This window comes from Chlorocebus sabaeus, chromosome 15, assembly GCF_047675955.1.
Source record: "Chlorocebus sabaeus isolate Y175 chromosome 15, mChlSab1.0.hap1, whole genome shotgun sequence".
Taxonomy (NCBI): Eukaryota; Metazoa; Chordata; class Mammalia; order Primates; family Cercopithecidae; genus Chlorocebus; species Chlorocebus sabaeus.
Window position 1 is genome coordinate 69,264,796 of NC_132918.1, and position 25,518 is coordinate 69,290,313.

Consider the following 25,518-nt stretch of genomic DNA (forward strand, 5'->3'; position numbering starts at 1 on the left):
TAGAAAGAAGAAAATATGGTGTTAAAGTAGAAATGACTCATTTTTCTTAAAATCTGTATCAGAGTAATATTTATTTTGATTAGAAGAAAAAACTATATTTTTTCTTTTTGCCTTGTATGTATTCTACTTACATTTTGAAAAGTGTTTTTAGTTACAAATAAACCTTAAACCTCTGTGTAGGAACATGTGAAAAGTATAGGCATAGTCTCTTCACTTTCTCAGTTACATCCTCTCATGCAAAGGTTCTGATCACAGTTAAATTTCAATGTCTTCAAACAGGGATAAGCGGGTTTTTTAAAGGAGGCAAAGTCTTATAGTTATTTCTATAACCCCAGTGATAGTTTGGTTGGCTGGTTTTAAAAAATCTTATTACACAAAACTGAGATGACCCAGTTTCGAGAATCTCAATTAAAATAAGTGCCCAGGTGAAGACAGACGGGTAGACTTCATGCAAAATTACAAAATGTGCTTTTCTGCTCCTATCTTTAATATCTTTTCAACCCCTCTTTTCCCAATTCAGGATTTTCCCTACTCTCTAATCATTTGGATTAATAATTTAAATTATATACCATTCTAAGGTACACTTGAACCAGTGTTTAAAATGAAACTTGTATTTCTTGTTGTGGAACCAAAAGTATCTTCTGGAGGAGACAGGAGATTAGTAAAGGGCATACTTAGGTGACCTGAGGGCAAACCTGCTCAGTCATTTTATTGAGAAATAGGTGAGATGCTTGAACAGCCTCAAGTAAAGCTTCTCTTATTCCCTGTTCTCCTGACACTGGCCTTCTGAGAGTTGTTAACATTGTCCTCCACCCCTGGGGATGGGACTGCCTGCCCACTTTGTAGGCCAGCAGATCCTGACTTTCCCAATGAGAACTTAGTAAAAAAATAAAATTGTAGGCCCTCATATCAGAATTTTTCTGTTTTATTCTCTGATAAAGAAAGTACACATGACAAAAAGCTACCTGAATTCATCCAATAGCAGCTTTAAGTGACTATCTAAAGCTTGATATTCAGGGCCGAGCATGGTGGCTCACACCTGTAATCCCAGCACTTGTGGGAGGCTGAGGCGGGTGGGATCACAAGGTCAGGAGTTTGAGACCAGTCTAGCCAATATGGTGAAACTCCAGCTCTACTGAAATTACAGAAATTAACTGGGCACGGTGGCACACGCCTGTAGTCCCAGCTGCTTGGGAGCCTGAGGCAGGAGAATCGCTTGAACCCGCGAGGCGGAGGTTGCAGTGAGCCAAGATCACACCACTGTACTCCAACCTGGGTGACACAGCAAGACTCCATCTCAAAAAAAAAAAAGTTTGATATTCAGTAACAATGCTTGGTCTTTTCCAGTGGATTCTCAGACCATTCACAGTAATTCCTGAGGGCCCACAGGTTAGGGATCCCTCACTATTGAGTTTTCTTCAGGGTCAACTACATTTGATATTATTTCACTTAGCATTTAATTACTTTTCATATTGCACCTTTATTCTCCAGTTTTGAAGTTTAACACAAGTGTAATACGATTTTTGTCGTTATGTAATTGTTGTGTAGTTGATTCCTTAACTTTTCTCTGTTTTCTCTACTTTTTTCTGAACTTTCAAAAAAAAATTAACACCTAAACTGCAAGCAGATGAGAGAGAGATAACAATATTAATTGGATTTCTGGTCATATCACAGGTGATAAGCCGGCACAGGTGACAGACTGTGAAATGTTACAGCTTATGCTCCTGACTGGTTGTCCACTTGTAACCTGTAGCAGCAGCTCCCAAATGCAGACTCCTTGCTTCGAGGCCGTGCTTGTGGGTGGGGCACTGAAATATATAGATTCTTCGGTCCCCTCTAGATATTCTAGACTCACTGGGCCTGGGGTGGGGTCTAGAAACCTTGAAAGTTCCATCGGTTATTTTGATGCACAGTGAAATTTGGGAACCACCAACTTTCTGTACAACCCGTATGTCCGCATGTAGTTACATATTGATAAACCTTTATCTTTTTTGTACACTAAAGGACCAGCAGCATTGGGCCCATGCCAGCATGTCACCTCTAGGGTTAGACTGCCCTCATGTTCGTTTTTTTCTAGGTTGGTTTCTTAGCACTACCAAGTTGAACATGAATGGTGTGACTCCTGAGCTCTAGTGTCTTTTTAGGAGGCAGCTTGGAATATTATCAGTACTGGATTTTAGAGAGCCTGGCTCCTCTGAATGAACTCTTGGTCTTGGTTCCTCATCTGTAAAAAGATTTTAGAGTAGCCTTTTGCCTGTAAGTGTTTACCATAAACTAAATAAAAGAGCATTCCTCTTTATTTGCAACCCCTGTATTAGTGTTATTTCCATACATAGTCCACTTTTCATTAACTGCACTCCAGGTGTCATAGCTGTATCAGCCAGCGTCTCTAGACTTTCTTCCTTCAGTTTGCTATAACAAAGTACCATAAATTGGATGGCTTATAAACAACAGAAGTTTATGTCTCACAGTTCTGGAGGCTAGAAATATGAGATCAAGGTACTGGCAGCTTCACGTCTGGTGAGGATGCATTTCTTGGCTTCCAGACAACTGTCTTCTTGCTGTATCCTCACATGGTAGAGAAGAGAGCTTTTGAGGTTCTCTTTAAGGACACTAATCCTTTTCCTGAGGATTTCTACCCCCTAACCCAATACCTTCAAAGACTCCACCTCCTAATACCATCACACTGAGGGTTAGGATTTCAACATAAAAGTTTTGAGGGGATGCAAACATGTAGGCAGGTAGGCAAACTTATGATGACCAAGAACCGGTTCTAACCTCAGGAAATGAAGCAGTAACGGTAATATCATTTCACTGGAGAAGTTACTGCCTGTTTCTAGAGGGAGAGGGCTGATTAAGAGCTCTCCCTACATTCCACCTTGGGAAAATTGCCATCAGATATCATGTAGAAGTATGAAGTCATCTTTTTTAAACACAAAGTATGACTTCATGATGTAGACAATGTTAAAAAACCTCTGGCCAGGCGCGGTGGCTCATGCCTGTAATCCCAGCACTTTGGGAGGCTGACGCCGATGGATCACCTGAGATAGGGAGTTCAAGACCAGCCTGACAAACATGGTGAAACCCTGTGTCTACCAAAACACAAAATTAGCCAGGCATAATGGCGCATGCCTGTAATCCCAGTTACTCAGGAGGCTGAGGCAGGAGAATCGCTTGAACCCAGGAGGCGGAGGTTGCAGTGAGCCGAGATCGTGCCATTGCACTCTAGCCTGGGCAACAAGAGCAAAACTCCGCCTTTTAAAAAAAAAAAAAAGAAAATCTCTCTCTGTATCTAATCTAAAACAAATTTTTTGGTGGCTTACACTTATAATCCCAGCACTCTGGGAGGCTGAGGTAGGAGGATTGCTTGAGCCTAGGAGTTCAAGACCAGCCTGGGCAACATAGTGAGACCTCAGTCTATACAAATGAAACAGAAAACATTAGCCGGGTGTGGTGCTGTATGCCTGTAGTCCCAGCTACTCAGGTGGCTCAGGTGGGAGGATCACTGGAGCCTAGAAGTCAAGGCTACAGTGACCCGAGATCATGCCACTCACTGCATTCCAGCCTGGGTAGTGGATCAAGACTGTTTCAAAAATAAAAAGTAAAGCAAGTTTTTAATAGTTTTTGGTAATACCCATCACAAAGAGATATTAAAGGATTAATAATGGTGATCTCACTGCTGTTTAATGAGAGAATACCCGTGGGTGTGTGTTGCTCTATAGTTTCCTTCTTTCTCTCACTTAATTCTGAAAACATTCCTGTGAGGTAGACAGTGTCCGAGCTCTTTCTGCCTCTTGGCCAGTCTGGGCCCTGTTCTTCCCATTACCTGCTATTCGGTTGCCCATACTTTCTCCCACCTTTTTTGCCATGTCATGTTTTCTTCCTCAGCTTGTATTCTCCTCTGCTTTTCCTTTGTAATAGCTCATTCCCCTAACCTGTTGCATCTCTCACACCAAATTTCAGACCAAGAGAAAAACGTGATGGGTTTGGGGCAAGTACAGGCCCATGGGTAGGCTTTTTATTCCCTCCCTCTTCATCTCTTCTCTTAAATGGAGGCATCAAACTTCGTAACCAGTTAGCAGAGGGCATCTTGAAGGAGTTTGTCTTGTTCAGTATCAAAACTCCTGACATTTAACCCTCTGCCTAGTACATGGGCATTCAGTAAATGAGTGAATAAATCCAATTCACATCGTATATTTAGTTAAAAGAGTAGTTTTGCTGGGCGCGGTGGCACTCCAGAAGCCAACACAATGCTTTAGAATGGTGGCCAAATTATGGTGTACCCATGTAACAGTGATTTATAGTAACAGCTAACAGGGTTGGAGGAATGTCTTTAAGTATTAATATTTAGAGAACCCAATTATAGAATACATATTGAAATGAAAATTGAATAACCTGTAACTGGATACTTACCATTCTTCTCCCTCTCCCACCTAACATGGTTTATAATGTAAAAAGTATGGCCATCTATTAGATTCTTTTTAAGGTGAGATTATGGAGAAACAAGAGCAAGGAAGAACCAGTTAGTGGGTCAGAAAATGAAAGTTCTGTGCTTAAAATGGTCATAAATGATGTAGCTCTGAGCAGAAACTGCTGTCATTTGTCACTAATTTAGCTTCTAGGTGCTGAGATGTGTTTCTCATTTAAGTATTATTTACACTTTCCTGCGTGTCAAGGAGAGGTTTGAGAATTGAGGCAAGTTTCCTGCTTCTTCGTAGCTAGGTAGGCTTAGAATGGTTTTAACATTCTTTTATCATCCACTTTACTTACTTGACCAATGGCTATGGGTTTGTGGCAGTTCTGCATCCATTTCTATACTTGCTTTGTAAAGAGAATCCACACAGTAAACAAAAGAGAGGAGAGAGGTAATCTTTCCATCTTTTTTAGTACACTGTAAAAACGGGGATAGTGCCACCATCTGCTTATGTGTTCATGTGTTATTCACAGTGCTGGTCCCAAAGGTGATAACATCTATGAATGGAGATCAACCATTCTAGGGCCTCCAGGATCCGTGTATGAGGGTGGTGTATTCTTTCTCGATATCACTTTTACACCAGAATATCCCTTCAAGCCTCCAAAGGTAAGAAATCTCCCTGTATGCTCAAATTTACTAATTCCCACAAGAGAGCAACTGTTGAGGTTTTTCTAAATTTAATTTTTAATCACAAAACCTAGATTTATCTTATGTCCTAATAGAGCGGAGTATTTTAACATATACAAAACACTTCTTTAGGTTGATTTTGCCTTATCTGGCAGAGACCATTCTAGGAGTAAGTGCTTTGTTTTGATGGTGCCTAAAATTGTGCTATTTATATATTGTCATCAACCTAGAATTAATCCCCCATTTTCCAGCCCATAGAGAAGGGTTTTAAACAGTTAAAAATGGTGTCAAGCCAGGTGCAGTGGTGTGCACCTGTAGTCCGGCTACTTGGGAGGACTGTTTGAGCTCAAGAGTTTGAGTCCAGTCTGGGCAACAAAGCGAGACCCCAAAAAAAGGAGGCAGGACAGGTCAGGGGGTCAAACTACTAGAGAATCATAAACAGCTAGAGAATCAGAATCTCTTACCAAAGTTTTGGATTCTGTTCTGCTCCCTGTCATGTTTTGGTCTTGCTCAATTCCTTACCTCCAGGCCTCAGTTTTCTTTCTAGGACAGGTGGGGATTGCCTCAGTCACCCATCTCTTGTACTCAATCTATGAATCTCATTCAGTCAGAAATAAAACGCAGTCTTTGGGGATTAGGTAGACTGCCAGATAAAAGTACAGTTGCAGCAACAAGAAGTAATCGAAAGTCACTTTTTAAAAAAACTGGTAAAATTACAGGTAATTTTTACTTTGTGTTTTGGTATATTTCACAAATAAAAATGAAGAGACCCAAATAACACCTGCTCCTGTGGCTTGTGTTCTGCTGTGGTCCTTGCCCATTCCTGGCTCTGCATCCGTGGACACTCGATTACAAAGATAGTAAATTCTGTGATTTAGGTAGACAGGATGTCTGTGGGACCTGATGTAAAGGTCAGAAAAAAGCAGAAGTAGACTTCTCTTCAAATTTTGTTCAGCTTTTTGGGTGTAGTCATTGTTTGCTAAGTATGTTGTTTAATTATCTTTAGGTACCTATTATGTTGCACTTCAGTTTTTAAGAGATATTTATGAATCTCAGTATTTTAAAGCTTACTTTGAGGCAGTGTAGTACTACCAGCTAGCACAAGAGGTCAGCAAACAATTAGCTATTCAGACTTGGAAATGTTAATATTTAGAAGATTTAAAATTGCTAAAGATAAAATTAGGAAGTACTGAACTTACCATCAGTGGACGTAACATTTTAAATGAAATTGACACAGTCCCTGAGATGGTCAGTGAACACTTTCTAATCAAATTTATTAAACAAGTCTATCTTCTTGACAGCTTTAATTAAAACTGCTTTTATTCACCTTTTTAAAAACTATCTGGGAGGGTTTTTTTTTGTTTTTTGGGGTTTTTTTTCTAATTAGGGTCATTCGGTTGAGTATTTAGTAAAAAGTTTGTTTGCTGTTTAATTATTGTTTGACACTTCCTTGTTTTCCTTAGGTTACATTTCGGACAAGAATCTATCATTGTAATATTAACAGTCAAGGTGTTATTTGCTTGGACATATTGAAAGATAATTGGAGTCCAGCACTAACCATTTCTAAAGTCCTCCTTTCTATCTGCTCACTTCTTACAGACTGTAATCCTGGTAAGGTTAATCATTCTTTACCTTGTTTTATTCTTCCTCACCTGAAAAGTACTTGTTTCCAAAAGCTTTCAAAGGACAAAACTAATTTTTCTGCAAAACTTTATGAATATAAAAACTAATCTGCCTTTGCAAAGAAAGTTTTAATCGAGAAATTCAGTCTACTAGTTGAGACATACAACTTCATTAATCAGTATATTCTAGCAACAAGGTGTTTTAAACTGAAGACTAAGTTTGCCTTGGGCTTTTACAGTTCGTTATTCTTCCTCCTCTATTTTTTTTTTCCTGTTGCTTAATTTCCCATATAGTTCTTATAAAACAAATCACACACTTCTAAATGTCAAGTCAGCTGCCTGGCAAGCCTCACCTTGCCTGTGGGGTTCAGTGGGCACGTGCCCCATAGCTGGTCACTGAGATGGCACTCAATTTTGAAAATGGTATTTGTTAAATACTTAGTGACTATTGAATTGTGACTTTTTTGGGACTTCATTTCATTTAAGAAGTATTTTTCTGTAGTCCCAGCTACTAGGGTGGCTGAGGTGGCAGGATTGTTTGAACCCAGAAGGTCAAGGCTACAGTGAGCCATGAGCATGCCACTGCACAGAACTCCAGCCTGGGTGGCAAAGCGAGACCCTGTCTCAAAAAAATAATTATTATTTTTATATATATATATATAAATATGTGTGTGTGTGTGTGTGTGTGTGTGTCAATACTTAATTGGAGGTCTAGGTTTTGCCTGGCAACCTGGCTCTTTAACCAGTGTAAAGGTAAATAGTGTTGCATTGCAACAGCCCCGAAGACTTCACAGTATTCACAATGCTGTAACTGGTGACATTGAGGTAAGGGTCACATGAACACAATTGGATGTTCATTGTAGTCTGGACCCTTGACCGTTCCAGTCTCTATTGAACTCAGCCTAACACGTAAGAGTAAAGAAACTCCAATTGGGTGTTGTTTATTGGGAGAAAAATGGAATGAACTAAGATACAGACAGACCAGTACACTAAAGCCTGAGCATTCCCTCTTCCTCCCACGTTACGATTTTTAAATTTTTGATGGAAAAATATCCGGCATGGTGGAGTGGTGTTTGGAAGATGGGTTTGATCACACATACTTGGTTGTACATGTCTGCCCAAGCTGTCACTAATGTATTTGCTAAAGTGTAAAATGTTCTTTTCCTTTCTCCAAAGTAATCTCCATTCTTTTCTTCCAGCCGACCCCTTGGTGGGAAGTATTGCCACTCAGTATATGACCAACAGAGCAGAACATGACAGAATGGCCAGACAGTGGACCAAGAGATACGCTACATAAACTGGGTTTTCACAATTCTTACATTATTTGTCACAGAAGAGAGCTGCTTATGATTCTGAAGGGGTTAGGGAGGGTGGGAGTTGGTAAAGAGTAGGGTATTTCTATAACAGATATTATTCAGTCTTATTTCCTAAGATTTTGTTGTAACTTAAGGTATCTTGCTACAGTAGACAGAATTGGTAATAGCAACTTTTAAAATTGTCATTAGTTCTGCAATATTAGCTGAAATGTAGTACAGAAAAGAATGTACATTTAGACATTTGGGTTCAGTTGCTTGTAGTCTGTAAATTTAAAACAGCTTAATTTTGTACAGGTTACACATATGGCCATTTATGTAAAGTCCCTCTAAGACTACATACTTTTTGTTTAAAACAAAATTGGAATTTGTTTTCCCTTCTTGGAAGGGAACACTGATATTTAACAGAGTTTTGAGAGACTGTCATCTCATATATATAAAATGGACACGTGGCTGTAAAACACCATATAGGAGATGAGTAATGTGTTTTATTTTATATGCCAATCTACTTTGTTTAAAAAAGGTTTAAATCAGGACTTGTGAAAACCTGTAGTGAAATACCTTAAGCTGTTAACTGTAAGGCGTGGAATAGGAGTTGCTCAGTGGATTGGTTATATGTTGTGGACTACTTAAGTCTGCATTTGTTACTGTGCTAATAAACAATATTAAAAACCGCCTAATGCTGCTGTGTTCATTTACTTTTATTTTTGCCTTTTGGTTGCTGTTTGCAGATTCTTCTGAAATCGATAGGTATCTGCTTCTAAAACAAGCTAAAAATAATGCATATTTAGTAGGTATTATTTACCCATATTAGGATCTGTACTTTACACAGCTGTAGATGTTGAGGTATCCTAGATAAGGTTAAATAATCTACCCCATTTAGGCTTCAAAGACGAACCCTACTGCATTTTTTAAAGCGTTTTCTGACTTGCAGATGCTGTAGTAGCAAGTACAAGAGAGAGGGGTTCTGTCAGGGATAAACTGGTACACTGCCGTAGGGGGCATTTTGGCAGTACCTAAGTATACACAGGGCATGACCCAGCAGTGCTGTTGCGGTGTGTCTCTTTCAGAGAAACTTACATTCATTACAGAATTTAAAAAGAATTGGTAACTCTGTCTGTACTAATATAGACTAAGTTGCATTAGCAGGAAACAAAACAAACTGGAAGGTACTTATTTAAAAATCATTATGAAAGCATTTGTCCATCTACGTAACATGCATGGGGGGAAAAGCTAGATTAATATTCAATAACTGGAGGGAAAGGTAAGGGGTGAGTTAGTGTCTGAGTGGTAATTTTTTGACCAAAAAATGAATTTATGATGAGAAATTTTGAAGAATTCTACTATAGCAGCAATAGCTGATTTATAAGTATTGTCTTTTATATGTAGTAGTTCTTCACTTGAGCTCATGAAAAAAAGTATTCCATTTAAGATGTTACAAATTACTTGATGTTTTAATATGTTCTTTGCTGAATAGCTTATTTTACATTTCAATTAAAATAGTTATTTCACAGATGAAATCACTAGCTTACTTCCTTTTAAATTAATAAAGTTACAGTCAGCCACATCGCTCAAGTCTTGCCAAAATCTTTAGAGAAACAACACAAATTCAGACATCTAACTTAGACCATCTAGAGCCCAGTATTTTTCATACTTTTATTGTATATAACTAGTTTTCTAGAAAACTGTTCCAGAAGATACAGTCTTCCTTCCAGAAAATACAGCTTTACTGTCCTTAAGTGCCTAATCATTTTCAAGAGGAGCAAACAGTTTGCCCTCAAGTATCTGGTCTATCAACAGGGATCTGGCTGAAGAAAAAACGGCCTTAGAGTGTGATGAACCTACTTACACTACCTGGTACCTCAAATCATGCTAAACATTCTAATTTGACCCTAAATCATGGGTCTTAGTCTGTTTAGCAAAATCTCCACAAGATGAAATTTAGCTTACTACCCCCCAAACTATTGAATGTTTTGGGTCCAATTTAGACATAAAAAGTGTTGTTTTATAATCCTAGACATTAGATTAATAACCTTTTTAAAAACGAAGTCATGTTTGAGCTTAGAAGTTTGCATAATGTAACAATGATTTATGGTATCTTCTGAAACAGCTTGGGGATGGGGGGAAGTTACACATAGGTGCATTTGCATAACTGTCCAAACTTTATTTTACTGTTTTCACAAGTACAACATAAATAACAAAGGTGCTAATTTCAAAGACAGGTTTCAAACAATGAGAATAAGAATATATTATTTCATAACAGGCAATAATAACCTTAGCCCAAATACTTTTAACATCTAAAGTGCATTAAATGACTTCCTTGGGAATTTTCCTAAGGACCAAAGGTAGATACAAATGGCCTATTTTAAATAGTGATATTACTCCATGTTCACAGACACTTAAAGGCAGTCACTATTCAACATACAATTGTGAAATTACAGATTTTTAGTTCTCAGAACTAGAGTTCCCTTTGTTTTTCCTCCCAGGCAAAGGAAAGCTTGATTTGCTCTGGGGTTGAGAAAGTTTACTGGCTAATAAAGTGAATGGTTCAATCAGAGTTTTCCGATCTGTAACAGTCACCTCCCACAGTCTCACTTTCTCACTTTTTGCCCACTGCTGTGCCACTTCAGCGTCCACTTGTCTCTGCTCAGAAAGGTCGATTTTGTTTCCTAATACAACAATTGCTACCTGAAAGAAAACGGATTGAAAAGATCATACTAGTACTTTGCCAACATCAGTTCCTGGGCAAAACGGAGACACAGAGAAAACTGTTCCACTTAACAAACCTGCTTCATTAAACTCATTCTCAAGTGTGACTGGATATTAGGGTATCACCTTACTCCTTAATGCGTTTTTGTTAAAAATGCAGATGCTCGGCTGGGTGCAGTGACTCATGCCTGTATTCCCAGCATTTTGGGAGGCCGAGGCTCATGGATCTCTTGAGGTCAGGAGTTCGAGACCACCCTGACCAATAGGGTGAAACCCCATCTCTACTGAAAATAAGAAAATTAGCCGGGCATGGTGGCATGTGCCTGTAGTCCCCTCTACTTGGGAGGCTGACGCAGGAGAATCACTTGAACCTGGGAGGCAGAGGTTGCAGTAAGCCGAGATGGCACCACTGCACTCCAGCCTGGGCGACTGCACAAAACTCCCATCTCCAAAAAAAAAAAAGCAGATGCTCTGTAGTTTGCTAACTGTAAAAAGAAAAAAAAAAAAAAAATTTAGCTCAGGTATGAATGCAAGATAGACTTGGGCAATAGGCATCTAGGTATTACAGACTGGTTTCAATGAGTCTGCATTTCAGTTTGGCTATACTTGATATATGAGAGATTTGCAACATAGTACTTCAAAATAAGACAACTGAAGCTGTGGGAGTTCTGTATCCATGAGAACAGGAATTGTTATGTTCACATTATTCCCAATACTAAAAAGGTGACTGCTAAGGGTCTGTTAAATGTATGGGCCAAAAAAACAAGTATGTGCCAATAGGAACATTTTACACGAATGCTTACTATCCACCAGGCACTAAAGGTGACCAGAATACAGCAGTCAAAGCTTGGGGGGAGGAGAAGAGACCCCAAACCAGATTTTCAGATAGTACCCATAAAGATTACACAGGATGCTGTGATAGTAGAGGAGGGGCAGCAAGAACTGTCATAAGAAGGCCCCTCTGAGGAGCAGCAGTGAACTCATCAGACCTTGGAACCACTACCGTCTTCCTTCCTGTCTGTACGTTGAGCTTGAGCTCCCTGTGCTCCAGGTAGCTGGCAGGATGAAAGTGGGCCCAGAGCTCCGGTTTTCCAGGGGAATCGCATACTCTATCTCACCCTTCAAGCCCTCCTGTCATTCTTCATCACCCAGATTTTCATCTTTGTGTACATCCCCTACTGTGACTTCCATCTCCCTCTCCTCCCAACTGCAGAAACTCGTTCCCTTTACCCCTTAGAATTCAGCAAGACTCACCCCCACTGCATCCTCCACCTCTGCTTTGAATGTTCTCTTCACCTTCTTTCCTAGTGGCCTTGCAGTCCTGCTTCTCCTATCATTCCCCTCTTACCACTACCACGAGGTTCAGGTAAGATGTCCTCCTTGCCCCTCAATGCTACCTCCAATGGTGTCCTCTAAAACCCCTGCAGAAGGCTGATGCTATCAGTCTGTTGTACCTACTAACCCCGGGCTGGCCACCCAACTGCTCCTCATCACAGAGCTGGCTCATGGTCAACCCGCCCTCGCCGTTACTCTGGTCATAATTCTTAGTGATTTCACTAGCCATGCAGATGCTGCTTCCAGTAACCTGGTCTCTCATTCTTTGACTTCTCCAGTGGTCTCATCATCCTTACGTCAGCCATCCACCACTCCCGCAGTCATATCCTAGACCTTGTTCGTTTTTTTGTTTTAAAGAGACAGGGTCTCTCTCTCTCTCTCTCTGTCACAGATGGAGTGCAATGGCTTGATCATAGCTGGTTGCAGCCTTGGGCTTCTGGGCTCAAGCGATCCTGATCCTCCTCCTCAGCCTACCAAGCAGCTGTGACCACAGGCATGCGCCATCATGCCCAGCTATTTTTTTAATTTTTAGAGATAGGGTCTTACTTTGTTGCTGGAGCTGGTCTCAAACTCCTTGCTTCAAGCAATCCTCCTGCCTCAGCTCCACAAAGTGCTGGGATTACAGGCGTGAACCACCACCCCCAGCCTAGACCTTGACATTGTAACTGCTCTCTCTGATCTCAGCTCCAGGCATCCCACTCTGACTCCTGCCCTCCCCGTCGTGCCTAATGCCCCAGTGCAAGAATTCCAACCACCACAAGGACATACAACCTACTGGCTCTACTACCTTTATCACTGTCCTTCCACCCTACTCATGTCCTTAATTCCTCCCTACCCAGCTTAGATTATTTTTATTCACTCCCTCGCCCCCATTGTCCCACCATATTCACCTGGCAAAACCCCTCCCTTGTTAAATTTAACTGTTAACCAGACTGCCTACACCATTTAGCTGAATATGGCCGGAGAAAAACATACAACCCTGGTGGCCCAGATCACACCACAGACCTCAAACGAACTGGCGTTCTCCGGCAAATGTATTACATTTTCTCCATTTACTCTGTAATGAGACATCGCATACCTTGGTGCCCTTCTACAAGTTCCAGTATCTACTCTTCCCCACTTTCCTTTCACCGGATGACCATATTGTTTTACTCAGTAAGATACACAATTAGAAGAGAATTTCAGCCGGGCGTGGTGGCTCACGCCTGTAATCCCAGCACTTTGGGAGGCAGAGGCGGATGGATCATGAGGTCAGGAGATCGAGACCATCCTGGCTAACATGGTGAAACCCCATCTCTACTAAAAATACAAAAAAATTGGCCGGACGTGGTGGCGGGCGCCTGTAGTCCCAGCTACCCGGGAGGCTGAGGCTGGAGAACGGCGTGAACCCACAAGACGGAGCTTGCAGTGAGCTGAGATCGCGCCACTGCACTCCAGCCTGGGCCACAGAGTGAGACTCCATCTCAAAAAAAAAAAAAAAAAAGGAGTATTTCCACATCCTTCCGCCACCACATCTAACAACCTACCATCTTCCAAGCTCATTCGCTCTGCCCTAAAACCCATCCGCCTTTACCTGGACAAGGATGTCACTCCAGCACTTAGTCCCCTCACCATCAATTTTCTCCCATTAGCATACAAACACAATGTTATCTAAACAAAACAAATGGCCAGGCACAGTGGCTCATGCCTGTAATCCCAACACTTTGGGAGGCTGAGGTGGGTGGATCACCTGAGGTCAGTAGTTCAAGACCAGCCTGTCCAATATGGTGAAACCCCATTTCTACTAAAAATACAAAAATTAGCCAGCCGTGGTGGTGAAAACGCCTGTAATCCCAGCTACTCGGGAGGCTGAGACAGGAAAATCGCTTGAACCTGGGAGGCAGAGGTTGCGGTGGGCCAAGTTGATGCCACCGCACTCTAGCCTGGGCAACAGCGAGATTCCATCTCAAAAAAACAAAAAAACAAGTATGATACAACTATAGCCACAGGATGAATATTATTCATCAGTTACCAAGAAAAAAACGCAGGGGGCGGGTAGGTGTGGTAGCTCACACCTCTAATCCCAACAGTGTGAGAGGCTGAAGAAGGAGGACTGTTTGAGACCAGGAGTTTGAGACTAGCCTGAACAACATAACAAGAACTGTCTCTACAATTAAAAAAAAAAAAAAAAAAAAACAGAAAAAAGTCTGGGTACTGATATGGAAAGAACTCCAAGATATGCTACATGAAAAATAGAAGGCACAAGATAGTATGTACCTGGTGTAAGAAAGGGAAAAAAGGCAAGGCACACGGTGGCTCACACTTGTAATCCCAGCACTTTGGGAGGCCAAGGCAGGAGGATCACTTGAAGCCAGGAGTTGGAGACCAGCCTGGACCACATATCAAGACCTTGTCTTTACAAAAAAAATAAAATAAATATAAAAATTAGGCAAGCATGGTGATGCATGCCTGTAGTCCCAGCTACTTAGGAGACTGAGGCAGAAGGTCACTGGAGCCCAGACGTTTGAGGCTGCAATGAGCTATGATCATGCCATAGCTCCCCGCCACAGAGTAAGACCCTGTCTGAAATAAGGGGGGGAAAAAAAAAAAAGGGAGGAAAAATATTTTTTAATGTAGACTCCTATTTGCTTGTATTTATATAAAGAAACTTTGGACAACTGCCTCAAAACTGGTAAAAATATTTTAAAAAGCATGCTTAATGTATAGGATCTTGGTGGTTGAGGACACATGTGGGAACCAGACTGAACACAGTCCCCATTTCAGAACCATGTGCAAACATTACTTATTCAATTTTTTAAAACCAAACATGAAAATAAATAAATGCAACTTAAACCATATCATGTCATTCCTTTGCCCCGAACCAGTGCCTTCTGATCTCACTAAAAGTGAAAAGCAAAGTACCCTCATCACCTACAACATACCTGCTAGCCCACTCTGGCTTCACTGCTGATTCCTGAACGTGGCAAGCAAATTTTGACCTCAGATCCTTGGCACTAGCTATTCCCTCCACCTGGAGCACTCTTCCTTCCAGACATCAGCTTTGCTCCCTCCCTCCTTACTTCCTTCAAATATCTGCTACAGTCACCCTACAGAAAATAGCACCCTCATTCCCCATTCTGCTTTTCTACATAGCATCACTCTTTGTAATGTATTAAATATATTTATTTACTGTCTTTCGCACTCCAAACATAGAAGCTTTACTGAGATATGGGCTGTTTTGTTCTCTAACACATTCCCTGTACCTAGAACAATGCCTGGCACATAGTAGTTGCTCAATAAGCATTCACTGAATTAATATGATTATAGGGATTGAAGCAGCATATGAGGAAGGTACTATTATTCTCCTTTTACAGATAAGGAAACTGAAGCAGAAAAGCTGAGAACCGAAGCCAAGATTTAAGTATCTAGTACATGAGTGTTCATTGACCTTTCAACTTCTGTGGGGCAGAGAGCGGTCTCTGGAGGATACCCAATAAATAATTACAGCATTTGCCTGTTTCGGTGGGAAAGATGGAAAATACGGGGGAGAGGAGTTTTCATACCTTCTTACATCTTTTCAAAACCTTGTGAATATGTTATCTATTTACAAAGTAAATTAGTATTCTAAATAAAATATCAATAACCCAGATGTCTTACAACAGATAATGGTTAAAAAGAGTTTGGTACATACCATGGAATACTACTCACCAAGAAAAAGAAATGAACTACTGATACATGCAGTGACTTGGATGAATCTCCAGAGAATATGTGAGTGAAAAAAGCCAATCCCAAAAGATTACATATTGTATGATTTATTTTCTTTTTTTTTTTTTTTTTTGAGATGGAGTCTTGCTCTGTCACCCAGGCTGGTGTGATCTCAGCTCACTGCTGCAACCTCTGCCTCCCAGGTTTCAAGCGATTCTCCTGCCTCAGCCTCCTCAGTAGCTGGGATTACAGGTGCGCACCACCACACCAGGCTACTTTTTGTATTTTTTTAGTAGAAACAAAGTTTCACCATGTTGGTCAGGCTGGACTCAAACTCCTGACCTCATGATCCACCCACCTCGGCCTCCCAAAGTACTGGGATTACAGGTGTGAGCCACTGTGCCCGGCCTGTATGATATCTTTTATGTCAGGGGTCCCCAACCCCTAGGTCATGCACGGTACCAGTGCAGGGCCTGTTAGGAACCGGGCCACACAACAGGAGGTGAGCAGGGAGCGAGTAAGCATGACCACCTGAGCTCTGCCTCCTGTCAGATCAGTGCTGGCACGAGATTCTCACAGGAGCTCGAGAATCGAATTGTGAACTGCACACGTGAGGGATCTAGGTTGCACGCTCTTTCTGAGAATCCAATGGCTGATGATCTGAGGGGGAACAGCTTCATCCCCAAACCACCCCAAACTCCATCTGTGGAAAAACGGTCATCCACAAAACCAGTCCCTGATGCCAAAAAGATTGGGGACCACTGATTTATGTAACAATCTTGAAATGACACAATTATAGAAATAGAGACCAGATTAGTGGTTACCAAGGGTTAAGGTGGGGGTGAAGATGGGAAGGAAGTGGGCAGCTATAAAAGAGTAACATGAGGGATCTTTGTGGTGATGGAAATGTTCTGTGTCTTGACAATCAACACTAATACAGTAGTTATGATGTACTACAGTTTTGAAGATGGTACCACTGGGACAAACGGGTAAGGGACCTCTCTGTGTTACTTCTTAAAACTGCATGTGACTCAACAACTGTCTCAAAATAAAAGCTTAACAAAAAAACATATGAAAATATAAGTTAAGGCCGGGCGCGGTGGCTCAAACCTGTAATCCCAGCACTTTGGGAGGCTGAGACGGGCGGATCACGAGGTCAGGAGATCGAGACCATCCTGGCTAACATGGTGAAACCCCGTCTCTACTAAAAAGTACAAAAAAAACTAGCCAGGCGAGGTGGCGGGCGCCTGTAGTCCCAGCTACTCGGGAGGCTGAGGCAGGAGAATGGCTTAAACCCGAGAGGCGGAGCCTGCAGTGAGCTGAGATCTGGCCACTGCACTCCAGCCTGGGCGACAGAGCGAGACTCTGTCTCAAAAAAAAAAAAAAGAAAAGAAAAGAAAATATAAGTTAAGAACATCTAGCCAGTACTTTTTGTTGTTGCTGTTTGTTTTGGTTTTTGGTTTTCTTCTACCATCTAGCCAGTACTGTTAATCAGTATATTATCTGGTTCCCTAGACAATGAAGAGTCTGCCACGTGAAGATCTGGAGAAAGATTTGAGATAAGACAGTTTCAGGCCGGGAAACAAGCCACTGAGAAAGTTTAATAGGAGAACAAAACTATCATGTTGAAAAAACAAAGTAGACCAGTGTCACTGGAGTATAGTGAGAGACAAGCAGATGATAAAGATGAGATGAAAAGGATAGGCGTGGGCCAGGTAATCTAAATATTTACAGACCACTGTAAGGCATATGAATCTTATGTTTAAGTGGTATATGGGTAGAATCCAATAATTATTAGCTCTTTTTTTTTTTTTCTCGGTAAGCCTGAAGACAAGAATCCTATGTACCCAAGGAGATAATAAAAAGCCCAAGGAGGCTGGGCACAGTGGCTCACGTCTGTAATCTCAGCACTTTGGGAGGCTGAGGCAGGTGGATCACAATGTCAGGAGATTGAGACCATCCTGGCTAACATGGTGAAACCCTGTTTCTACCAAAAATACAAGAAATTAGTGGGCATGGTAGCACATGCCGGTAGTCCCAGCTACTCGGGAGGCTGAGGCAGGAGAATCGCTTGAACCTGGGAGGCAGGGGTTGCAGTGAGCCAAGATCGTGCCATTGCACTCCAGCCTGGGTGAAAGAGAGAGACTCTGTCTCAAAAACAAACAAATAAACAAATTTTAAAAACCCATGAAAACAGCAATACCAAAGAACATAAAATGAATTATGTAGTACTTGAGATAAGAAGTCATTAAAATTCAACTTGTACATAGTAACAAGCAAAAGGCAGAAAGTCAAATTCTGGTCCTGACTAAATTCAGTCAGTCCTGTATTTCTTGGGTTAAGAAAAAAATTCTAGGCCGGGCATGGTGGCTCACACCTGTAATCCCAGCACTTTGGAAGGCCAAGGCCAGCAGAGCATTTGAGGTTAGGAGTTCAAGACCAGCCTGGTCAACATGGTGATACCCTGTCTCCACTAAAAATATAAAAATTAACCGGGCATAGTGGCACACACCTGTAATCCCAGGTACTGGGGAGGCTGAAGCAGTAGCTCGTTCTCCTCTGGGGAGGAGAATCGCTTGTACCTGGGAGGCGGAGGTTGCAGAGAGCCAAGATCGTACTATTGCACTTTGCACTCCTGCCTGGGAGACAGAGCGAGACTCCGTCTCAAAAAACAAAACAAAAACAAAAACAAAAACAAAAAAGAAAAGAAAAGAAAAAAACTGTAAAGGGTTAAGGTTTTACAGATACTAAGAATACATTGTAATGATCTGAAAATAAACTACCCAAATGTCTGTGCTATAATTTAAATGGTATTATAATTCACATTTGGCATTTTTATCCACTTGCCTCTTTTTTGTCTTTGAACTTATCAATTTCTTTCTTCAGAAGCTCCACTCTTTGAAAGGATTCAAGGTTATTCACACTGTACACAAGAACAAAGCCATCAGCAAATGAAAAATAATGCTTTGGCAGCTCCACGCCTTCCTGTAGACCTCTGGTGTCATAAAGATGTAACTGTTCTTTTACTCCTCGGTCTGTTTCCACTGAAGCCATGTACACATCTTCCATTGTTTCGCAATCTTCCATTCCTGGGATTAAGAAAAGAAATTACTCTTTTTGGCTAAGCCAGTGAACTGCTCAGTATTTTCTTGTCCCTTAGACATTGGCTTTCTAGGTTTCCTATTTACCACATATAATAATCACATTTCTATTTTACTTTTTTTTCAAACAGGGTCCTGTTCTGTTGCCCAGGCTGAAGTGCAGTGGCTCGATCTCAGCTCACTGCAACCTCCGCCTCCTGGGCTCAAGGGATCCTCCCACCTCAGCCTCCCAAGTAGTCCCTCCCAGCTGGGACTACAGGTGACATCATGCCCAGCTACTTTTTGTAGAGACAGGCTTTCACTATGTGGCCCAGGCTGGTCTCGAACTCCTGGGCTCAAGCAATCTACCCACTTTGGCCTCTAAAAGTGCTGGGATTACAGGTGTGAGGCACTGCACCTGGCATAAACAAAATTCTTTTTTTTTTTTTTTTGAGACGGCGTCTCGCTCTGTCGCCCAGGCTGGAGTGCAGTGGCCGGATCTCTGCTCACTGCAAGCTCCGCCTCCCGGGTTTACGCCATTCTCCTGCCTCAGCCTCCCGAGTAGCTGGGACTACAGGCGCCCGCCACCTCGCCCGGCTAGTTTTTTGTATTTTTTTAGTAGAGACGGGGTTTCACCGGGTTAGCCAGGATGGTCTCGATCTCCTGACCTCGTGATCCGCCCATCTCGGCCTCCCAAAGTGCTGGGATTACAGGCTTGAGCCACCGCGTCCGGCCCAACAAAATTCTTTTAAAAAATACTTCTTCTGCATAAAAATAAAAATCCCCTTCTTGTTTATGATATTTTAAAAATGCATTTTACCACTTTGTTTCATTTGTGCAAGTTTTATCTCTTCAACTAGTCTCTAAGTTTACTGAGTGAAAGGAACCATTCTGTATACACAGCAAATATTCAATAAGCCCTTGTTGATAAAGGAATTAAAGGGAGAAGATTAGCACTCTGAATTTTAATAAGAGTAGTGGAGAGACATGTGATAAGACAGGTAAGGTATAGTCCCAGTAATCACCTCCATATTTAAATATGAGGCCAGGTGCGGTGGCTCACGCCTATAATCCCAGCACTTTGGGAGGCCGAGGTGGGCAGATCACCTGAGGTCAGGAGTTCAAGACCAGTCTGGCCAACATGGTCAAACCCCATCCCTACTAAAAATACAAAAATTCACTGGGTGTGGTGGTGGGCGCCTGTAATCCCAGCTACTCAGGAGGTTGAGGCAGGGAGAACTGCTTGAACCCGGGAGGCAGAGGTTGCAGTGAGCCGAGATCATGCCACTGCACTCCAGCCTGGGCAACAGAGCGAGACTCCATCTTAAAAAATAATTTAAAAAAATAAAAATAAATAAATGTGAGATACATCCAGAGGTAAAATCACATGGGTAACATCCTATACCCCCCCCAAGTCATACTATGTTATAGTTTTTTTTTAAACTCTAGTTACAGTTTTCCTAAACAACCTATATACTGTAGAATGATTTGTTCCAGATGCCTTACATGAAATGTCCGTAAGTATTAGATTACATAAAATCTCCATAAGTATTAGATTAAAAGGAATAATCACATGGTAATACATAGATTGCATCATGAGAAACCAAAAATTTACTTTCATCAACATAACTCATAAAGAATGTATTCAGTGTTTAGAAAGGTTAAATTATTCATAAATTTGATTATGTATATACATGTCTGTGTCATCCTGTCATAAATTAAGCCCTAAGGAAATTAAAGGTTATCTATTAAGACACAAACATACTGGGCTTTGATTACAAATTAATTTAAAAGCAAAAACTACCAAGTGTTTTGTCATGTGACGTTTTATCCACCAAAAGCCAGTCCTGTTAGCCCACCCCTACCTGCCTCTCCAAAAGGGGGTCTAAAGCTTAGACCTTTTGATATTTTGGTACTTTAAAGATCAAATGAAGTCAAGAGTCTTCCACTAGTTCTCTAGATCTCCTCTCCCACTCCATGCTGCTAGGCAACAACCCATCTCACACGCCAGGGGAAGGTTTAAGGGTGCGATCTCTGGGGAGCGTAAAACAGAGGCTGTCTGGCCTGTGGGATAAAGGGAATGAGTTCCACTATGAAAACCGGGCAATTAAGTGACATGCCTGCACACACACATACTGAATGTTGAAGTCCTCCAGCTCTCCCTTTCTGCTCCCAAAACACTGGCAGCCAGGACTTTATCCCCATCCAGAGGAATCTGGAGAATCTGGCCAATGGAAAAGGAGAAACTCCTAAATATACTGACATCTAGGCTTCCCCAGCAAATGCCCCTGCCAGATCACTTTAGTGAAGCTCAAAGTCATGAACCCTATCCATATGCCTAGAGCTTCCAATTGTTTTTTTTTGTTTGTTTTGAGATAGAGTCTCGCTCTGTCACCCAGGCTGGAGTGCAGTGGCTGGATCTCGGCTCACTGCAAGCTCCACCTCCCAGGTTTATGCCATTCTCCTGCCTCAGCCTCCCGAGTAGCTGGGATTACAGGCGCCCGCCACCTTGCCCAGCTAGTTTTTTTGTACTTTTTAGTAGAGACGGGGTTTCACCGTGTTAGCCAGGATGGTGTCGATCTCCTGACCTCGTGATCTGCCCGTCTCGGCCTCCCAAAGTGCTGGGATTACAGGCTTGAGCCACCGCACCCCGCCCCAATTGGCTTTTTAAGTCTTATTTATTTATTTATTTTTGAGACAGGGTCTCACTTTGTCATCTAGACTGGAGTTCATTGGGACAATCTCAGCTCATTGCAGCCTCGATCTCCTGGGCTCAGGCAATCCTCCCACCTCAGTCCTTCAAGTGGCTGGGACAATAGGTGCACACCACCAAGCCCCACTAATTCTTGTATTTTTTTGTACAGATGGGGTTTTACCATGTTGCCCAGGCTGGTCTCGAACTCCTGAGCTCAAGTTATCTGCCTGCCTCTGCCTCCCAAAGTGCTAGGATTACAGGCGTGAGCCAATGCACTGGGCCTAGGTGTCCATTTTTAATTATGAACAGACAACCAAGGTTTAGTAGACACCTGAAGAAAATAGAGACTAACAAGAAGAGACCACTACAGAGGAAACCTACTATATAAAGAAAAGAAAAACAAAACAAACAAACAAAAAACTACCTAATCTATCAAAAAAATAAGATAGTACATCCATGAAATAAGAACAGGATACTAAAAAACAAAAACTCAACAGAAGGGCTGAAAAACAAAGATGAGGATATCTCCCAAAAAGTGATACAAAAATATTGAGAGATGATAAACAGGAAAGGAGAAATAAGAAAATTCTAAGACTAGTTCAGAAGGTCCAGCATCCAAAAAGAAAGTTCCAGAAAAAAAGAACAGAGAACACAGAGGAAAGAAAGCAACAACAAAATAATTCAAAACTGAAGAACATGCATTTCCATCTAGAAGGGACCCTCTAACTGTCCACTACAGTAAATGGGACTGGCCAGGCGTGGGGGCTCACACCTGTAATCCCAGCACTTTGCGAGGCCAAGGTGGGCAGATCACCTGAGGTCAGGAGTTTGAGCCTGGCTAACATGGTGAAACCCTGTCTCCACTAAAAATACAAAAATTAGCCAGGCATGGTGGCGCGTGCCTGTAATCGCAGCCACTCAGGAGGCTGAGGTGGGAGAATTGCCTGAACTCAGGAGGTGGAGGCTGCAGTGAGCTGAGATCGTGCCACTGCACCCCAACCTGGGCAACAGAGCGAGATTCCATTAAAAAAAAAAAGAAAGAAAAAGAAAAGATCGATTCTATGATGCATCACTGAAATTTCAGAACACTGGTGTCTTAGTCCATTTGTGCTTCTATAACAAAATACCACAGACTGGGTAATTCATAAACAGAAAATTTATCTCTCACAGTTCTGGAGGCTGGGAAGTCCAAGATCAAGGTGCCAATAGGTTTGGTGTCTTGTTACAGCCCAGTCTCCACTGCAAGATGGAGCTTTGTTGCTGCATCCTTGGGAGGGGTCAAATGTTGTGTCCTCACATGGTGGGAGAGACACAAGGGCAAGAGAGCACTCCCTCCAACCTCAACCCTTTTATAAGGATGCTAATCTTTCATGAGGGATTAGTCCTCATGAAGGTGAAGGGTGGAGCCCTCATGACTTAATCATCTCTTATAGGCCACACTGCTTAATACTGTTGCATTGGAGATTAAGTTTCAACATGAATTTTGGAGGAGATCCTATCCTTCAAACTACAGCAACTGGGAACAAACAAGAGAGCCTAGAAAAGCTTCCACAGACAAAGCATCAAGAATCATAATGGTTCCCAGATTCTCAAAAGTAGCACTAGAAGCAAGAAGACAATAGAAGCTGGTAAAGTTCAAGAGACATACCTTCTATGAATCAGCAATTTCATTCCTAGATATGTATACCAGAATTTATCACATAATAGCCAGGATACATGTACAATAATATTCCAGAGTAGCATTATTTCCAATAGCTCTGAACTGGAAATAACCCAAATATTCATCAAGACAGAAGACAGGTAGTTTCATGCAATAAAATGTTACATCAATGAAAAGTAAAGAACCACAGCTACGGCAAAAATGGATGAATCTTTTATTTTTTTTTTTTTCTAAATAGAGATGGGGTCTCCCAATGTTGCCCAGGCTGATCTCAAACTCTTGGGATCAAGTGATCTTCCCACCTCGGCCTCCTAAAGTGTTGGGATTCCAGTGGTGAGCCACCGTGCCTGGCCTGATGTGTCTTATAAATACAATGTTGAATAAAAGAAGCCAGACATGGATTAATTCATATAAAATCCATAGGGCAAAAATAAACACTACCATTTAGTGATACACACATATGTGGCAATTAAAAATAAAAAGAATGATTAACCAAAAGTCAAGGGAAGGAATGAGTTGCAACTGGACAGAGGAATACAGACAGCCACTGGCCTGTCCTCAATGTTGTACTTTTTGATCCATGTGGAGAGTTTGTGAAGGTTTGTCTTATAATTATTGATTAAATCATATATGCAATGCTTTCAAAATTCTGAAAGGATATTATTTTTGACCTAGAGTTCTATACCCATCAAAATTACAATTCAAATGTTAGTGCAAAATAAAGACAGTTTCAAACATACAAAGCCTCAAAAAATGTATCACGTATATTTTCTCAGAAAACTATTTGAGAAGACCCTCCATAACAGTTAACATGTAATCATAGAAACAGAAAGAAACAGAACCTAACACAGATATGAAGCAAAGGAAATCACAAGCACAGTTAGTAAATATCTCAATTTGGAAGCCCCAGCTTCACAACTAGGTGCCAGGCAGAGGGCAGGTTGAAGGCCGCCATCACTGAACATTCTGTTCTACTGCACAACCTTTTCCACCCCAGAAAAGTACTGGAAACTGTGTTCCAAAAAAAAAAAAAAAAAAAAGGTATACGCCAAAAGAAGATGACAAGAGATCTAGGAAACAGGAAGTCAAAACCAGGGAGAGGCCGGCTGCAGTGGCTCACGCCTGTAATTCCAAATTTTGGGAGGCCAAGGCGGGCAGATTGCTTGAGGCCAGGAGTTCGACACCAGCCTGGGCAACATGGTGAAACCCTGTCTCTACTAAAAATAAAAAAATTAGCTACGCGTGGTGGTGCATGCCTGTAATCCCAGCTACTTGGGAGGCTGAGGCAGGAGAATCACTTGAAACTAGGAGGCGGAGGTTGCAGTGAGCCGAGATCGTGCCACTGCACTCCAGCCTGGGTGACAGAGCGAGACTCCATCTCAAAAAAAAAAAAAAAATTCACAGGGAGAAACAAAGAGGAAGTTCCATGATCATGGTGGCACAGTAGATAAAAGAACACAGAGCTCCTGGAAGGACACAGCCAAGAAAAAAACAGAATCTGATGGAGCTGACCTCCTGGAGAACTGAGAAACATCTGGACTACGTGGAAAGAACTAGCAAAAGGTATAAACAAAACTAAAGAAATGACAAATAAAGTAAATATTAGCTTCCATGAAAACAACAACAAAAGAATCACAGTATACTAAACTGCTTAACTGAGAATACAGCTGAGCCTTAAACAACACAGGTTTGACCTTCACATGTCTGACATGTGGATTTTCTTTCTCCTCTGCCACCCGACAGCAAGATCAAACCCTCCTCCTTCTCCTCAGTCTACTCCACATAAAAACAATGAGGATGAAGACCTTTACGATGCACCACTTCAAGTTACTAAATAGTAAATATATTTTTTCTTATGTTTTTTTTTTTTTTTTGAGATGGAGAATTGCTTGAATCCAGGAGGTAGAGGTTGCAGTGAGCCAAGATCACACCACCATACTCCAGCCTGGGAGACACTGATTTTATTTTATAGGCATTATCATCAAAGAGAGGGTCTTACATCCTTTGCAGTGGCTATTTTTCACTTACATTCTTCTTTTCAAATTTAAATAATGGTAACCTCTTATACATTTCAAAACAACCTTTATTTTTATTTTATTTTTTTTTTTTGAGACGGAGTCTGGCTCTGTCGCCCAGGCTGGAGTGCAGTGGCCGGATCTCTGCTCACCGCAAGCTCCTCCTCCCGGGTTTACGCCATTCTCCTGCCTCAGCCTCCGGAGTAGCTGGGACTACAGGCGCCCGCCACCTCGCCCGGCTAGTTTTTTTTTGTACTTTTTAGTAGAGACGGGGTTTCACCGTGTTAGCCAGGATGGTCTCGAT

The 25,518-nt window shown here is 41.7% G+C and overlaps 2 protein-coding genes across 6 annotated transcripts in view; one reads left to right on the top strand and one right to left on the bottom strand.

Moving 5' to 3' along the window:
* The window catches only part of UBE2E1 (ubiquitin conjugating enzyme E2 E1), an 83,180-nt gene extending 74,464 nt beyond the window's left edge, over positions 1 to 8,716 (top strand). For 2 of the 3 annotated variants that reach the window (XM_008009280.3, XM_073023643.1), the window contains 3 exons: positions 4,948 to 5,080; positions 6,565 to 6,712; positions 7,923 to 8,716. In XM_008009280.3, coding sequence (XP_008007471.1) covers positions 4,948 to 5,080; positions 6,565 to 6,712; positions 7,923 to 8,020 — 379 coding nt within the window. In that variant the 3' untranslated portion in view covers positions 8,021 to 8,716. Of the gene's footprint in view, positions 1 to 4,947; positions 5,081 to 6,564; positions 6,902 to 7,922 lie in introns of those variants that run through there. The other variant, XM_073023642.1, reaches the window with a different exon arrangement.
* The window catches only part of NKIRAS1 (NFKB inhibitor interacting Ras like 1), a 30,470-nt gene continuing 13,374 nt past the window's right edge, over positions 8,423 to 25,518 (bottom strand). For all 3 annotated transcript variants that reach the window (XM_008009286.3, XM_008009284.3, XM_008009285.3), the window contains exons 3-4: positions 18,612 to 18,853; positions 8,423 to 10,724 (exon numbers count right to left, since the gene is read on the bottom strand). In XM_008009286.3, coding sequence (XP_008007477.1) covers positions 10,482 to 10,724; positions 18,612 to 18,853 — 485 coding nt within the window. In that variant the 3' untranslated portion in view covers positions 8,423 to 10,481. The remainder of the gene's footprint in view (positions 10,725 to 18,611; positions 18,854 to 25,518) is intronic.